The sequence below is a fragment of the Culex pipiens genome, chromosome 3 (assembly GCF_016801865.2).
Source record: "Culex pipiens pallens isolate TS chromosome 3, TS_CPP_V2, whole genome shotgun sequence".
In the NCBI taxonomy this organism is placed as follows: domain Eukaryota; kingdom Metazoa; phylum Arthropoda; class Insecta; order Diptera; family Culicidae; genus Culex; species Culex pipiens.
The window spans coordinates 143,647,939-143,666,183 of NC_068939.1; the positions used below are offsets into that span (position 1 = coordinate 143,647,939).

Here is an 18,245-nt window from a genome sequence, read left to right on the forward strand (position 1 = left end):
AAAATATTTCCGCTGAATATTGCCATTCAAAAATGGACACGGATAAAAGATTTCGATTTTTGTTTATAATTTGACTTTTTTTTCACTTTTTTTATAAAGAATACAATTATTTGTTGATCACTTCTCTACGAAATCGGTCTTTTTTTTTGAATTTTAATTTTTGTATTTTTTAATTCGACTGAAACTTTTTTGGTGCCTTCGGTATGCCCAAAGAAGCCATTTTGCATCATTAGTTTGTCCATATAATTTTCCATACAAATTTGGCAGCTGTCCATACAAAAATGCTGTATGAAAATTCAAAAATCTGTATCTCTCGAAGGAATTTTTTGATCGATTTGGTGTCTTCGGCAAAGTTGTAGGTATGGATATGGACTACACTGAAAAAAATTGATATACAGTAAAAAAATATTTGGTGATTTTTAATTTAACTTGTTGTCACTAAAACTTGGTTTGCAAAAAAACACTAATTTTAATTTTTTATTTTTTGATATGTTTTAGAGGACATCAAATGCCAACTTTTCAGAAATTTCCAGGTTGTGCAAAAAATCTTTGACCGAGTTATTATTTTTTTAATAAATACTGATTTTTCCAAAAAATCGAAGTATCGGTTGCAAAAATTTTTTAACTTCATTTTTCGATGAAAAATCAAATTTGCAATCAAAAAGTACTTTAGTGAAATTTTGATAAAGTACACCGTTTTCAAGTTAAATCCATTTTTAGGTGACTTTTTTGAAAAAAGTCGCAGTTTTTCATTTTTTTAATTAGTGCACAAGTTTGCCCAGTTTTGAAAAAAATATTTTTGAAAAGCTGAGAAAATTCTCTAAATTTTGCTTTATTGAACTTTGTTGATACGACCCTTAGTTGCCGAGATATTGCCATGCAAGTGTTTAAAAACAGGAAAATTGATGTTTTCTAAGTCTCACCCAAACAACCCAGAATTTTCTAATGTCGGTATCTCAGCAACTAATAATCCGATTCACAATGTTATAATATGAAACATTCGTGAAATTTTCCGATCTTTTCGAAAACAATATATTCAAAATTTTTAAACCAAGACAAACATTTGAAAAGGGCGTAATATTTAATGTTTGGCCCTTTTGAAATGTTATTCTTGATTTGAAAATTTTGAAAATATTGTTTTTGAAAAGATCGGAAAATTTCACGTATGTTTCATATTTAAACATTGTAAATCGGACCATTAGTTGCTGAGATATCGACATTAGAAAATGGTGGGTTGTTTGGGTGAGACTTAGAAAACATCAATTTTCCTGTTTTTAAACACTTGCATGGCAATATCTCGGCAACTAAGGGTCGTATCAACAAAGTTCAGTAAAGCAAAATATAGAGAATTTTCTCAGCTTTTCAAAAATATTTTTTTCAAAGCTGGGCAAACTTGTGCAATAATTAAAAAAAAAATGAAAAACTGCGACTTTTTTTCAAAAAAGTCGCCTAAAAATGGATTTAACTTGAAAACGGTGCAGTTTATCAAAATTTCACTAAAGTACTTTTTGATGCAAATTTGATTTTTCATTGAAAAATGAAGTTAAAAAATTTTTGCGACCGATATTTCGATTTTTTGGAAAAATCAGTATTTATTAAAAAAATAATAACTCGGTCAAAGATTTTTTGCACAACCTGGAAATTTCTGAAAAGTTGGCATTTGATGTCCTCTAAAACATATCAAAAAATAAAAAAAATTAAAAATAGTGTTTTTTGCAAATCAAGTTTTAGTGACAAAAATTTAAATAAAAAATCACCAAATTTGTTTTTTACCGTGTATCAATTTTTTTCAGTGTAGTCCATATCCATACTTACAACTTTGCCGAAGACACCAAATCGATCAAAAAACTCCTTCGAAAGATACAGATTTTTGAATTTTCATACATCATTTTTGTATGGACAGCTGCCAAATTTGTATGGAAAATTTTATGGACAAACTAATGATGCAAAATGGCTTCTTTGGGCATACCGAAGGCACCAATAAAGTTTCAGTCGGATTAAAAAATACAAAAAAAAATCGAATGATCTGAGAGAACTGCTCTGTTTTCAAATTCGTTGGTATGTTTTTTTTTTACTAAAAATTCATCTTTTGTGGTTGGAGTAAAAGATGGTGCCGATTTTCGGCGCTACTATGATTTTTTTAAATCCAAAATATTGTCAAACAAAATTTTAAAAATATTTTTTGGATTAAAAATCAAACTTGCAGTACTGCTGGTTGTTGAGCCTCTTAATGCTTAAATTATAATGAGTTTTCGCACACACTTAGATTTTTTTTACCGAATTCGGTAGTTGAACAATCAGTAACGTTTAGATCGGTTAACCCATCTTCAAAAAGAACAAAGTATTACCGAATTTTGGTTGTACGATGAACAATAATGAACTTCATTAGCGACTTTCGGTAAGTTTTTACCGAATTCGGTAAATTAAAAATTGAAAATTCGGTATGCTTTACCGAATTCGGCAAAAAATCTAAGCGTGCAGTGTCATCTGATTAGCCCTAATTTTCAACTCGCGATACAGAGAAACCTCTTTTTACGCGGAGGCGTTATGCTTTTCATTTAGTTGATTCCTCTAAAACCATACAATATTTTTGAAAGCTTCAAAAAGCTTTTTGTAGATCTAAACACAACCTACAATTTGCATTTAAAAGATTGCAAAAATGTTGCGTCGTTCCAGAGAAATCGACAAATTAGAAAAACGTAACGCACCGCGTAAAAAGAGGTTTCTCTGTATCTCACAAACTATTGGTTCGATTTTCAATGTTAAAAAATAAAACTTTTTTGAAATTTTCTGCTCTGACTTCCAAATTTAAAATAAATGTAGCCCAATTTCCCAAATAAGTCCCAAAAAAATACCTGAAAACGTAAAATATGTAAAGTCATTTTCGGTTGAAAATGTTTTGAAAAATATTTTTGAAATTTTGTTAGACAGTACAATAGATTTTTTGCAAAAAAAATCATTTCAAATTCCTTATCTGCGATACCAGATTTCGCACTTACAGATTCTGGCACAAAAAAATGCCTTTTCTATTCATCATAAAAATCTGGATTTTTATAAAGGTCCAATAAACAAAATTGTAATTTTTGGGTGATTCTGAAACCGCCTTGAGTTAGGGGTGTTCAAAACACTCAAAAAGCAAAATAAAATGAAAATTTGGTGTACTGGATCTTTTATAAAATAAACATAAAAAACATAAAAAAATGGTTCAAAAAATCAAATAAAAAACAGAATTTGTTCCCGTGTTTCTTTTTATTATAAAGTCCCATCCATAACCATCAATTTTGCCGAAGACTTTTGAATTTTTCTCAGAGTAGGGGGAAAGGGGGTAATATGCACCCCGGGGCAAAATGCACCCCCGGCTTTTCTCGGTATTTGGAAGAATTTTCCGGGAAAAATATCATAGAAATTGGAAGCTTAACATTGCTAAACCATGCTGGAAAAATTTGAGCATCGTAGTAGTATTTTCATTGAACTTTCATTATGATTGTTGGACAATATAAAAAGCATTTGAGCAATTCTCGCTGAAACCGTCCCACTAGATGCACATGTTCTCAAATCGTTACGGCAATGTTCTCATTCGATTCAGCGCACCAAAAAACCATAAAAACAACCTTCGAACCAATGAAAATGTCAGCCGTTAGCCACCTGTAAATAAAAACTTGTTTTGAACAATGGATTTTTTCGAAAAAATGCCCTAATTCGAAGAAATGATATCTCCCAAAATACATTACCAAACATCAAAAACTTATATATCGTTGGAAAGGTAATCGCGAGGGCTTTCTATCGCACTTTGATAAACATTTTAAAAATTATTTTTTCAAGGGTAATTTTAAGGATTTTTGGGAAACTTACTCTTAATTTTGAATTTTGACCGTGTTCGCAACCACTTATCGTTACGATACCATTTTCATTCGAAAGATTGGACGATTTTGCATAAAATTAACTTGAGAAAAGTAGTGTAATGAAATAGTTTTCTTATAGTTATTAACGGATGAAAGAAATTGGTCAAATTTCAGTTAAAAATAATCAAAGCTCAGACTTCAGAAATGAGCCTTATTTACAGGCAAAACAAAGCAGGATTGTATTTGAGCCGAATGTACAGTCATCTGAGGCAAATCTGGACATATAGGATGAATAGGGACAGTTATTTAAAATATGCTTTCACTCATTAAATCATATTTTTAATTTGTTTATGTAAAAGCATACACAAACAAACAAGTTTCTAAATTTTAAGCTTTTAAGTACTCTGAAAACTGATGTCCTTACTTAGACTGTAGTCTCGATTCGCCACATTTCACTGAAGTAATATTGTATGTACAGAATTTGTTTTAGGAAGGTCTGCTTTATTTGTAATCGTGCACATAAAAGTGCTAAGTTGAAATCAATATTTTTTGATCAAGTGAAAATTTGGTGGGGCTGTTGATACCATCAAAACAAGCAAGAAACTCGATTTTCGTCCAAATCGGACTACGCCCTTTTATTTGACACCACCCCAAAGTTTCGCTTTTTTTGCAAACAATGTTAAAAACCTTTATTTTCAAACTGCTATGTCTCTAAAACCGCATGCTGTACAAAGCCGAGCCAGAATTCACTAGAAAGATAATTTTACGTACACAGCTAAAAAAGTAGTAATCCAGCTGCGTGTAAAAGGCCTGGGTGTAAAATAAATATTGCATTATTTTATGCAACTTTATGTAATTTTAAACCCTAAAATAGGTAGTCCATCTGTATGGGAAACCTACTTGACCGAAATGTCAAGCTGATATATGCGTTTATCCATATAGCATTTCATCGGTCTGATGGCCGAGTGGGCTAAGGCGCCAGTTCTCATTGTTGGTGCTGGGTTTGATTCCCGTCGTTTGCTACTTTTTTTGTTTTTGCAAAAAAATGTACATGCAGTGTGTAATATTAAGTGTTTGTTTTGACGAAGGTGATGTGCATGCTTTTGCATGCGATTTTACCATTGGATTTTTTGCTGTGTAGAATCAATAGGTGTAATCTGTTTTTCAATTAAAACTATTTTCAGTGTATTTATGTTGTGCAAATGAAAACATTATAATTGGTTTTCATATTTAGAGCAATTAAAATTAAAGTTGAATGAATCCCAACGTAGTCCGATTTGGACGAAAATCGTGTTTCTTGCTTGTTCTGATGGTATCAACAGCCCCACCAAATTTTAACTTCACGGCAAAAAATCCGATGGTAAAATCGCATGCAAAAGCATGCACATCACCTTTGTGAGAAAACGTGTACACAAAAAGCATGTACAAAAGAAATATAAATAAATTTTGCACACCCCAAAAATAACATCAATCTGGTGAGAGTCAAATCCAGTTTACCAAGTCCGCGCCCCGAACATCAGGGCTATCTCGCCGCTGTGAATCTAGATGGATCAACACCGATGTAGCTGTACGTTCCCCATACATCGTATACAGTTAATAGGGACGTGGCGTTACATCGTGCTGCCACCTGGTTTTTTTAAGCGCAAGAGTGGAAAAGTGTTGAGTCATCGTCTAAAAATAGACGGCGTCCTATCTCGCCCAGCAAAATGAAGTCGATAAAGTAGTCGGTTTCGATGAGAAAAAGTGGAAAATGTGGTCTAAAAATAGCGACGCCATCCCCCTATTCAGTATACGACGTATGGGAAACCTACTGGTACATCGGCGTTGAACACAGCATTTACAAGACGGTGAAATAGCCGAGACGGTTAGGGCGCGGACTTGGTAAACTGGATAAACTGGATATATGGGGTGTGCAAAATTTATTTATTTTTCTTTTGTACATGTTTTTTTTGTACACGTTTTCTCATACAATATTACATGCTTTTGCTCACAAAGGTGGTGTGCATGCTTTTGCATGCGATTTTACACAGAAATTTTTTACTGTGTTGATAAAAAAATATTGATTTCAACTTAGCACTTTTATGTGCACGATTACAAATAAAGCAGACCTTCCTAAAACAAATTCTGTACATACAATATTACTTCAGTGAAATGTGGCGAATCGAGACTACAGTCTAAGTAAGGACATCAGTTTTCAGAGTACTTAAAAGCTTAAAATTTAGAAACTTGTTTGTTTGTGTATGCTTTTACATAAACAAATTAAAAATATGATCTAATGAGTGAAAGCATACTTTAAATAACTGTCCCTATTCATCCTATATGTCCAGATTTGCCTCAGATGACTGTACATTCGGCTCAAATACAATCCTGCTTTGATTTGCCTGTAAATAAGGCTCATTTCTGAAGTCTGACCTTTGATTATTTTTAACTGAAATTTGACCAATTTCTTTCATCCGTTAATAACTATAAGAAAACTATTTCATTACACTACTTTTCTCAAGTTGATTTTATGCAAAATCTTCCAATCTTTCGAATGAAAATGGTTGCGTAATGATAAGTGGTTGCGAACACGGTCAAAATTCAAAATTAAGAATAAGTTTCTCAAAAATCCTTAAAATTACCCTTGAAAAAATAATTTTTAAAATGTTTATCAAAGTGCGATAGAAAGCCCTCGCGATTACCTTTCCAACGATATATAAGTTTTTGATGTTTGGTAATGTATTTTGGGAGATATCATTTCTTCGAATTAGGGCATTTTTTCGAAAAAATCCATTGTTCAAAACAAGTTTTTATTTACAGGTGGCTAACGGCTGACATTTTCATTGGTTCGAAGGTTGTTTTTATGGTTTTTTGGTGCGCTGAATCGAATGAGAACATTGCCGTAACGATTTGAGAACATGTGCATCTAGTGGGACGGTTTCAGCGAGAATTGCTCATTTATAGATATTGTAAGTGTTGAAGTATATAGTTTTTAGCATCATCTTCGTTATACTGTAGATAGATGAGTCCAAAAACATAAAAAAAATGCATTTTTAATTAAATTTTCTGCAAAAAGCGTGGTCGGTCAATTTTGAGGTTTTTAAAGACTTTTTTTCACATGGATGACGAAGAATAATAATTGTTTTAGAAAATCGAACAAAATTCTTCCACAGTAATGCTGTATTGGTTGAGAAATCAAAGTTTTCCTTTAGGGGGTGCATATTACCCCCTCTCTCCCTATATCGAGCACATATCAAGAAATGTAGAGCATCGAAGTATGTTGTATTAATAGATGAAATAAAAAAAAGTATTTTTTTAGAATTTTACTTTTTTCTGAGAAGCACCAAGCCATACAGTCCAGACTCGATTATCCAAAGCCTGGATTATCCGAAGTTTCGATTATCCGAAGATTTTTTTTTACTTTTAACACCAAATTCGAGATCTGCGACCCCATTTTAGTCAAATTTGAATGGTTAATTGTCTATCAAATAAAAAAAATACGTTTTATTTCAATATTTCATCTCAGTCATCTTGGATTCAAGAATTCTTAATCACTTAAGAGTAGTTTAGGAGTCAAATTTACTAGAGCTCAATAATCAATATAAGACAACGGAAAAAAAATCCTGTTTCGATTATCCGAAATGAAATTTTGCCTAGGCCTTCCGAATAATCGAATCTAGAAATAAATAAAAAAAATTGAATATTGTCATAGCCTTTATGTATTGTATGGAGATTTCAATTGACAAACTGATGATGCAAATTGTCTTCTTTGGTCAAAGAGCAGATACGCACAAGGGTTCATAAAATAATATTTCTCATTTGTTGGGAGGTAGTGCTTATTATAAAACAACGAAATAAACTAAATGAAATGAAGAAGCATACCAATTTAAAAAAAAAATCAGCTGTTTAAACTAATGAGACTTATGTAAATTTGTTATCAATAATTTGAAACAGCAACGACCAGCACACCTCCACTCACAAACCAAACCAAAACCGCATGGCACCACCTACCGGGAGGCCTAATAGCGTCGCGTGGGAAAACAACTTTTTCCTCGTCCCCCTTCAGTTTACCTCAGCAACCCTTGCTTACAATCACCGTCCATCCATTCCATTCAGTCTTCCACCCCCACACAAACACACACACACACACGCTAGCTGCGGTTCGTGGCTGCTGCTCGTGCTTTCCATTCATAAAATTACGAGCACGGCGCAGTCGCCTCGCAGTTCATTCATTCATTCCTTCGTGCGTTCATTCAGGCACATTCTTCATTCACCAGTCAGTAGGTGTACACGGGCTGTTATGCTTAGGTTGATTAATTTTATATCTCCTTAAAGAGCAGCCTTGTTTCCTCCCCTCCCAAGTCTAGTGGATGTAAAATTAAGGTCAAAATCTTCGCCCATTCAAGCGGTATACGGTGTAGAGCCAACAACGAGCAAAATTAATAGGAGTAGAATATTATCATTTCTTCTAATGTTAACATTTTCATAAATTTAATTTTTACAAGAAGAGATTTTAATAAAATTACTCCCCCTTCTACGGTAGCAATTCTCCCTTTGAGACAATCAGGCCAAACTCTGCGTTACGGGAGCGCTCAAACAATAAAACAATTGGGTCCTAAAATGAAGCTTAGATTGCTGATATTATTGTTTACAGCGATAAAGCTTATTTTTCTGAGTACAATGACCCATTGCACGACCACAAAGAGTCAAAAATGGATTTTTGAATCAATTTTGAAAAATTAACCCCGCGGTCCTTCTTGACAGAAAAGCTCCTACTTGACAGCTCTTTCCAAGGGGACCATAGTTAATCCATCGAAAAAATGTTGTCTTGTCAAAAAAATTTTTTGCGTTAAAATGAAAAAAAGTGATCAGAAATGGTTTTTAATCGTGTTTTTTACCGTTGTACATAAAAAATTACATTGGGCTTTAGTACCCAATTGCGTGCACGTTTACATTCCTATGCCAAAGTTGTCTACGTCTGCTGCCTGAATTGTTTCCTTCGCGGCAATAAAACGTAATGAGCTAACGCACAAGCTCGATTCTTTTCCATTCGCCGTTGCCCTTTGTGTGTTGGCATTTATCGTTGGCACACACCACGACCTAGTAAGAGCCGGCTAATAACTTCAAACGATCCATTCTTGAAGGGGAAAATCTCGACCGTAAATCGCGCCGTCGTAACCCACTTAAATTGTAGCGAGGAGAGTCACTCAATTGGAAAATAGTAACATCCGTTCGGGGCGTGACGTCACGATGGCCCATCACACGGAAACCAGCATATCTAACCTATTCTTTTTTTTCTCATTCTTGTCTAGATTGTGCGGAAAGAGCGGCCCCTCTACGTCCAGACGGCCAACTGCGTCGAGGAGAAGGAATGGGTCGACCTGCTGAGCAAGATCTGCCAGAGCAACAAGGCCCGGCTGGAGCACTTCCACCCGTGCGCCTACATCAACGGCATGTGGACCTGGTGAGTGCATTGCTATTGTCTAGGGATAGTGATTTTTCCCGATTTCACGGAAGCCGCGAAATACGCCCCAGTCCGTGAAGTTTGGGAAATGCCGCGAAATTTGAAATATTTAATCGATAAATCGCCACTCAGTGCATTCAAACTTATTTTTTTAAAATTGAAACATTTTAAAAGACGTGAGTAATTCTCTACGAAATCGGTCTTTTTTGTTCAATTTTAATTTTTGCATTTTTTAATTCGACTGAAACTTTTTTGGTGCCTTCGGTATGCCCAAAGAAGCCATTTTGCATCATTAGTTTGTCCATATTTAATTTTCCATACAAATTTGGCAGCTGTCCATACAAAAATGATGTATGAAAATTCAAAAATCTGTATCTTTTGAAGGAATTTTTTGATCGATTTGGTGCCTTCGGCAAAGTTGTAGGTATGGACGGACACTGGACTACACTGGAAAAAAATGATACACGGTAAAAAAAATTTGGTGATTTTTTATTTAACTTTTTATCAATAATTTCACTTAAGTACTTTTTGATTGCAAATTTGATTTTACATCGAAAAATGAAATTGAAAAAATTTTGCGACCAATATTTCGATTTTTTGAAAAAATCAGTTTTGATTCAAAAATTCATAACTCGCTCAATGATTTTTTGCACAACATGGAAATTTCTGAAAAGTTGACATTTTATGTCCTCTAAAACATATCAAAAAATCAAAAAAAATTAAAAACAGTGTTTTTTGCAAATCAAGTTTAGGTGATAAAAAGTTAAATAAAAAATCACCAAATTTTTTTTACCGTGTATCATTTTTTTCCAGTGTAGTCCGTATCCATACCTACAACTTTGCCGAAGACACCAAATCGATCAAAAAATTCCTTCAAAAGATACAGATTTTTGAATTTTCATACATCATTTTTGTATGGACAGCTGCCAAATTTGTATGGAAAATTAAATATGAACAAACTAATAATGCAAAATAGCTTCTTTGGGCATACCGAAGGCACCAAAAAAAATTCAGTCGGTATAAAAAATACAAAAAAAATCGAATGACCGAAATCCTAGAGAACTGCTCACGTTTAACAAGCATTTTGAAAGTAGTTTACAAATAAAAAAGTATTTCATATAAGATCTACAACTATTTTCTGAAGATATTGTTCATTAGAATATTCCTCAAAATTCCAAAAAGATTTTTAATAACATTAATCAACACTTAAAAAAAAACTTTTTTGTAAAATTTATCTTTATTAAGGCCGTTGCAAATATTTTTCAAAGTTTGTGTCGCCCCCCCCCCCCTCCCCCTTTAAAATTGGTCCGAAAAATCAGAGGGATTTTTCAAAAATCTTCAAAATTTTAATGAAGATAGGAGTCAAATCAACTTAAAACAATCTAAAACGCTTTTTTCTGCAATTATAATCGCATGTTTGGGCTGGATTAAAAGTATTTTGAATTTTTATGAAGTTCCAATGTACAGCACCGTAAAAACTTTTTTTTTTGCAAAAAAATAAATTTTCGTCAATACTTAGGTATTTTGGAAACTGATGATTGCAAAACAACTGGGCAGGTGTAAAATGCATTTTTAAACACTTTGTTCATTCAAATGTTGAAACCATGGCTTGTAAATAAAATGTTTAAACTTTTTTTATTTTTTTGCTTAAACGATTATTTTCAATCACTCTTGAATGTTTCGTGAAGATTTTTTTTCTTGAAATACGGGTGCCACGATATCTCGAGATGGGATAGGTCAATTTGGGCTGAAGACTCTCAAGATATATCACTTGTGCATGACAAAGCCCGATTTTTTTTAATATGCTTTTTAAACAAATACGAATTTTTATATGAAAAACATAAAAATATTTATATCTTTTTTGAATATAAACTTTTAAAAAATTGGCGTCGTGCACACGGGATCCGTTCAACGAGCCGATTAGGTCTCGGCAATGTTGGGATATCGTTGCATCCGTTTTTTTAAAGGCTAACTTCAATATAATTATCTATATCTCGGCTAAAGTCTTGAAATTTATTTCGTTAGTAGTTGCAAATTTAATTTAACATTAAAAACTGAAGCAAAAAATAGTAAAATTTTTAAACTTTAGTAAAAAGTAGCAAGGTTGTTCCAAACATTTTTTCTGAAAGTGTTACAAAAACTGTAGAGGCCAGCCCTACTGCGTTGTGTTTACCGCTGAGAGGATTCTTTGGACGAATCACAATTTACAGAATCTACAGGGGAGGAAAGATAGTGGACATACCGTACCGTACACTCCTTTTAATGATTGCATTGGTGTTGTGTAGAGTGTATTTAGTGTAGTAAAAGTAATTTTAATCATTTCTATATTTCATCTATCATTTACTGTTAAATAATTACCTAAAAATCTATAAAATATTTTATTCGTTATAGTATACTATAGACATACAACAGACCTTTTCAACAAAAATAGGAGTGCATGTTTTTGTTTTAAACGTTATAAATGTATCTAAAAATGAAAGAATCTTTAAAATACAGTGTTATCTTAGGATTCTGATCTACAGTCATCCCACATATTCGGAACACTTTTGTGGTAATTTGTCAATAAGATGCAAAATGTAACTTTTCAGTCGTCCCTGCTAGTTTTAGGACCTTTATTTGAACATTCTCTTCCTATTTCACTAGTATAAATAGTACTTTTTGAACAAAAAACTCATTTCAAGACTATTTTATCCAGAGCAGCAAAACACTGCCTCCACATTGCCTGTTCCATAATTGTGGGATGTTATTGTGCCTCCCACAATTGTGGAACAACTGAATTTAATTGAAATTTCACAAAAAAAAGTTATCAGACCATGTTTAAAACATCACTTAGCTTGAGTTTTGTTGGTTTCAGGGTGTGAAGTAATTTTTTTGTAAAAAATGTGTACTCCTGGAGAGAAAAAAACGTTTGTTTAAATCGTAAGAAAAAAGTGTTCCGAATTTGTGGATTTCAAGGGTCAATGTTTTTCTTTAAAAACTTGATATAAAACGTAAAAATGTACAGCAAGTCTATACTTCAATCGAAAGATCGCAAGAAAAGCTTTCTTATGAAGGAAAAAGCAAATCATTATGTTCAATTATCGATTTTCTATGATTTGTTGAACATTGGCAGATCTGTAAACTGTTCCGAATATGAGGGATGACTGTACTATCATGTAGTTGTTTTCAAATAAACATGGAAATCCACTTGTCCCACCTAGTTGTAAAATGTGCTGAAAATCAATCATTTTAAAATCTATTTTTTATGGAATCAATTCGGATTTTTAGCGTTTTTTTATGAATAATGTCGAGCATTTTCATAGCTTGTTACCCAACTTCCCCTGCAAATTTCCAGATCACTTCGAAGCATTTTAGGGTTCACATCATCAGATTCAATTCAATTTACTAATTGTTTTGTTCTGTTTCTGTTTTAACAAAAATCAATCAAAAAATCAAACCATTATGCGAAAAATTTGGCTTCAACAGATGTCTTAATTTGTTACATTTGTCCTGATTTAAATTTCGTATCGATAACTAAGTATTCAACTGTTCATCTCTGTCCACAACCAAATGGAAATTCCAGTCCAAAATTTCGGGAATTCTCGGGATAAAATATAAACAAATTCCCGGGATTTGGCAATTCCCTGTTTTGGAAAAATCCAAGAAATTTTGTCCCGGGAATTATCGGGATGGACGCACTACTTTGTATAAGGTTTGGCAAACCAGCCTTCACTTCGAAATTATCGATATCTCAACAAAATTTAGTTAAACTTTCAGTTTAAAGACTAAACTTCAGATTTAAAAATAAAAAAAATGTATGTTGATTCATTGTTGAAGCGTTTAAAATGTCTAAACAATTGAATACAACCCGTATTTTGTTGTTTCAAGAAATCAGAAACTGGTTTAGTGGGATTTTAAAGGACTGATTTCATGGGATATCAAAGATTAAAAAAACTAATTTGAATTTTTGATTAAGAAATTGTCTGATTAAATAAGATATATCTGAATGAAACTCTATAATTTCCGCCTTTAAGCTGGCTTCGTACTAAACAATCGCCAAAAACAATTTTCAACCAATTTTCGATCTTTCAAAAAGCATTGGAAAGACGAACTCATAATATTTACGAACATTTTAGGGTTGGAAGTGTACCTTGTTATTTGTGATTTTGCCATTGTTTTTAAAATATATTTTTTCTGGGGTCATCTTTGGCTGTGTTTTTCACTAAATTTTCTATGTTATGTGTAGAAATAAGTATGTAGTATTTTTTGTATTTTCTCAGACTAGTCCTTTATGCATTTGTAAACCTAAATGGTAAATGTAATGGTTTTATTCTAGAGTAAAAAATGTGAAAAACATGCAACAAAATAGACACATGCTAATGACAGAAAGTAGTATTATCCACATAATATATAAACAAAAAAACAAACATAGCCTAAACAAGATAAATGCAACATAAAACAAGAGAAGTAAACAAAGCTGCTCAAAATCTGGGATGGGATAAACAAAGAGAAAAAAAAACCTATTGTCAAACTAAACCACTTTCAACATGGCCGCTTCTGTCAACCTAAACCAGTCCTTTCTTAAGAGGAGAAAATGAGAAGTATTGTAGGGGAACCGCATCTAATTCCAGCGTGCCTCTAATGTTGGCAGGTCAGAACTTTGACATTCAATTTAAGCTAATTAAAAGCGTTTTCAACTGAAATCGAGTGATAAATAGCTCAATGGGAAGTGAGCAAGCAAGTTTCTATCAAACAAAATTAGTTGTTTAAATTGTGAAAATTAGCAAATTGGATGGAGTTAGGAGCGAGTGCTTAACCTGTCAAACATACGAGAAGTTCCCCTAATTTGAGTTGAAAAAAAAAATAAAACAATTTTAAATCAATTTCACAAATAATTGTAAATTGCATTAATAGATTGATTAAAATATTTTTAATTAAAAGGCATTTATTTCTATCGTACACCGAATGTCGACTTATCAACATTTTCATTTTAAAAAACAATACATTTCATGAACTGACGATTCTTTTGCCCATGGGTCATTCCATATCAACTGTGCACGAAAATGCAAATTTGATATCTCCGATCCTGCTCAAATTTGGCAGAGCTGTTGATACTATCAAAACATGCAAGAATCCCAAATTTCATCCAAATCGGACCACCCCCTCCATTTTTGTACCTCCGTAAATATTCGACTTTTTGGCGATTTTTGACCAAACCTCCTAGTTTCAAACGGCGATAGCTCAGGAACTACAAATCTTAGAAGGTCGGTCTTAGACTCAATTTTGAAGGAAATTGGACGTAGAATCCATTTCCGTGATAAAAAAACTGACTTGCAGGCTTTTTAGGATTTTTTTTATTGAAGTAAGAAAACGCATTAAAATCATATTGCATTTTTCAAATCCAAATGAAAATTAAAAATCTTTCATATAAAAATCACATTAAAAATTGAAGAAGTGAACAATTTTTTGTTTCGTCGTGATAGTATCGTATCATTAACCTCGAGCGTGCCTCGAGTCATCTTTGATTTGCCAACCATTTCTAGTGATTTCTCCTTATGAACGGATCCACCGTAAAGCGATGGAACATGAACTCAGGATTCTCCACCCACGTCCAACCGCAAATTTTAACAGCCAAATTAAAAAAAAAACCGCGAGGAAAAACATAACAACTAGGGTGGGTACGTTTTTCAAAAAGTTCTCGGATCAAGTTTTAGTATGGTTCCCCTTGTAGGGTATGCCCATAGGGACTTTCATGCCAAATATCAGCTCATTTGGTTGTAAACTGGCTGCGCGCATCAGGGTTAAAGTTTACATGGGAATTACTATGGGAAATTGGAACTTTTTGTTCAAACGCTCCTACAGGACTGGGAAAATCACGCGCCAACTTCTGGTATGGTCAGGCCTATGGGGAATGGTCTGGAGAACACTTTTCCCGAAGAGAGCATATGGATTCATTGTCCCTAGACCTGGCGCATCGGCAAACAATCCGATGTCTCCGGAATCAACGGTTTTCCCTCGAAAAGCATCAAATTTTCCTTAGCATGCTATGAAAGCTCGATGAACACCGCGACGCCATACGTCAGGCAGCTACCACGTGGTTGAAATATTTGCAAAAAAATACAAATGTGCTTTGCAAAGCTTCTGAATTCGACTAAATAATATCACGATTACTCGAAATGATCATTTTCTAGTTAAAAGAAGGTTTGCCATTAAATATTCCAGCCGTTTCTCATCCACGTGGTAGCTGCCTGACGTATGGCGTCGCGGTGTGCATCAAGCTTTCATAGCATGCTAAGGAAAATTTGATGCTTTTCGAGGGAAAACCGTTGATTCCGGAGACATCGGATTGTTTGCCGATGCGCCAGGTCTAGGGAAAATGAATCCATATGCTCTCTTCGGGAAAAGTGTTCTCCAGACCATTCCCCATAGGCCTGACCATACCAGAAGTTGGCGCGTGATTTTCCCAGTCCTGTAGGAGCGTTTGAACAAAAAGTTCCAATTTCCCATAGTAATTCCCATGTAAACTTTAACCCTGATGCGCGCAGCCAGTTTACAACCAAATGAGCTGATATTTGGCATGAAAGTCCCTATGGGCATACCCTACAAGGGGAACCATACTAAAACTTGATCCGAGAACTTTTTGAAAAACGTACCCACCCTAATAACAACATTTCAACCAAAGAAAAAGTCATCCGCATGCTTGAGCACTGAGTTGAAAAACATCATCAAGAAAATGTGAATTGTCAAGCTATCTGAATCACAGATTGCTTAATATTTGTATTCGAACACGAATTTTCTTGCAAAAAAACAGAAGAAGAATACAAACGTAAACATTCAGAAAAAAAGACTCTATCTAGCCGTCCCGTCCCAGCTCAAAATGACCTCCTAAACACAGGAAAAATAAAAAAAGATCGAAAAAAATTGGGCAGTAGATGGTCAATTCTGAATTGTGTTAGAAATTTAAAAACATGCGTACATTACTAACAACCCCTTTTCTTCCTATCCCCCTTCCAGTTGCAAAGTAACGGACCAGTACGCGACCGGCTGCACCGCCGTCTCACCAAAACCATTCCAGATGGAGCTGGCCACCGCCCTGGATCCAGCGCGCGACCTCCAGCGTCTCCACTCGCTCATCATGGTCAACTTTGGCAGCCTCGAGGAGCTCGATCCGACGCTGAACGCGGCCTGCGACGATCCGGCCGCCGCCCGCAAAACGATCAAAAAGCTCAACGAACTGGCCAACGGACTGGAGCGGATCCACCGCAAGTACAAGACGATGCTGGCGCGGGAGATGCGCTACGGAAGCCGTCAGGCCCCGATCGGGGACGACAACTATCTGCACACTTCGCGGCTGCTGGCCGGGGCTGGAGCGGGTGCTGGCGGGGGAGGGAATTTGGCGGCAACGGCCGCCGCGGCAGCTGCCGCGTTCGAGCGGTCGCCGGGACTGTTCCACCGGAACCATCCGCTGCGCAGCTCCGACAACGAGCGGTTCTCTCAGTGTTAACTATTACTACTGGCGTTATGCTTTCTTCTTTCTTTTTAGTTTTTATTTTTTAACGTGTAGAGTTAATTTATTTATTTCTTTTTTTTTGTTTTTCCTTTTTTTAAACCACGACCGCGTTTTTGTGTTATCGAACAAATACCGCCAAGTTCTTTTAAAATTTAAGAAGATATTTACTGCGTAACGCGCGCACACACACACAAACACACACCGTTTTTGTATAGTTAGAATTACAAGCAAATCGTAAGAAATCGCCGCAAAAAATTGTACAGAACGCAAGACTTGAAACGTGACAAAGAAGAACAAAATTACTTTCCAAAGCTTTCCGCGGCGACGACGAGGACGACGCACACAAACACACGTTTTATGTCTTTTTGTACGTATATATTTGTATATTATTATGTTCGTTATAAAGCAAGAAAGAGCAAGTTTTTCTTTTCCCCCACCACCTTCTTCCCTTTCAGACACGAGTCCGGTTGCGACCTCCGGAACCACACACGCTCTCTCTTTAAGGTTCAAAATCCGTGGTTTTTCTTTTTGAAGAAGTCGCGACCGGAAGAACGTGTCGTTTAAGCATTGCCAGCGCCAACAACAAATCCTTAAACAAAACAAAAAACTACGAAACTATGCAATCTCATTCGCGCACCCGTTAACACACCAAGTTCATGTTGATAATACAGTTTAATACAAAGCAAGAAACAAAAATCTAGTTGTTAGAAGCAAAGGAAAACTCAAATCCATCAACTCTACCCTCTTTCACAATTTAAACAAAAAGCACAGAAAGCACACAGAACAACTTTGTCTATTAAACAAGGATTAAAGAAAAACTCCGTAAATATAGTTTATACAAATATATTTAAAGAAACTAACAAGATCGCGCAAGAAGGAAAAAGAGAAACTGTGGAAGCTTAGGGCATAAGCGTGCTAGAAAAAAAAATCGCCCCGCCAATCGAGACTCAATATTTGAGTCGACTCGATACGCGGAATTCAAACTTTGTGTGCGTGTGTGCTTGAGTGTAAGTGTGTCAACATCCACCCACATACACACACACAGGGAGAGAAAAAAAATGTTACGAAGTGAAACTGAATGATAAATTATGTAAAGATTGGAGAAGGAAACAAAACAGTCCATCCCAAAAAGAAAACTTTTTTTTCTTCTAGAATGCTGAACGATTTATAAATAAAGCAACTATGCAGAACGAACAAAGTAAAAAAAAATCTGAGATTTTTCTCTGTTATTTTGTTTATAATATCACATTCCCTTTCACTGATTTCCATACGTTATATTTAAAGAAAAAACTTGCAGATGTTTGCATCTGAAGCAATCAAACCGTTCTATCCACTGATGATTAATTCTCACATTTTGGTTAATCTTAATTGGTAATTTTAAACAATTTTTGTTTTACAAAAAGCTTTATTTCTATTGTTTTTTGTCATTATCTTTTGCCAATTTTAATTATTTTCCAGTTACATTTTATAA

At 34.6% G+C, this 18,245-nt stretch overlaps 1 protein-coding gene across 1 annotated transcript in view; it reads left to right on the plus strand.

Annotated features, from left to right (window-relative positions):
• LOC120415897 (GTPase-activating protein) overlaps positions 1-17,988 on the plus strand; it is a 62,218-nt gene extending 44,230 nt beyond the window's left edge. Inside the window, exons 5-6 of the mRNA XM_039577539.2 lie at positions 9,134-9,285; positions 16,279-17,988. Coding sequence (XP_039433473.1) covers positions 9,134-9,285; positions 16,279-16,768 — 642 coding nt within the window. The 3' untranslated portion in view covers positions 16,769-17,988. The remainder of the gene's footprint in view (positions 1-9,133; positions 9,286-16,278) is intronic.
• The last annotated feature ends 257 nt before the right edge of the window (positions 17,989-18,245 follow it).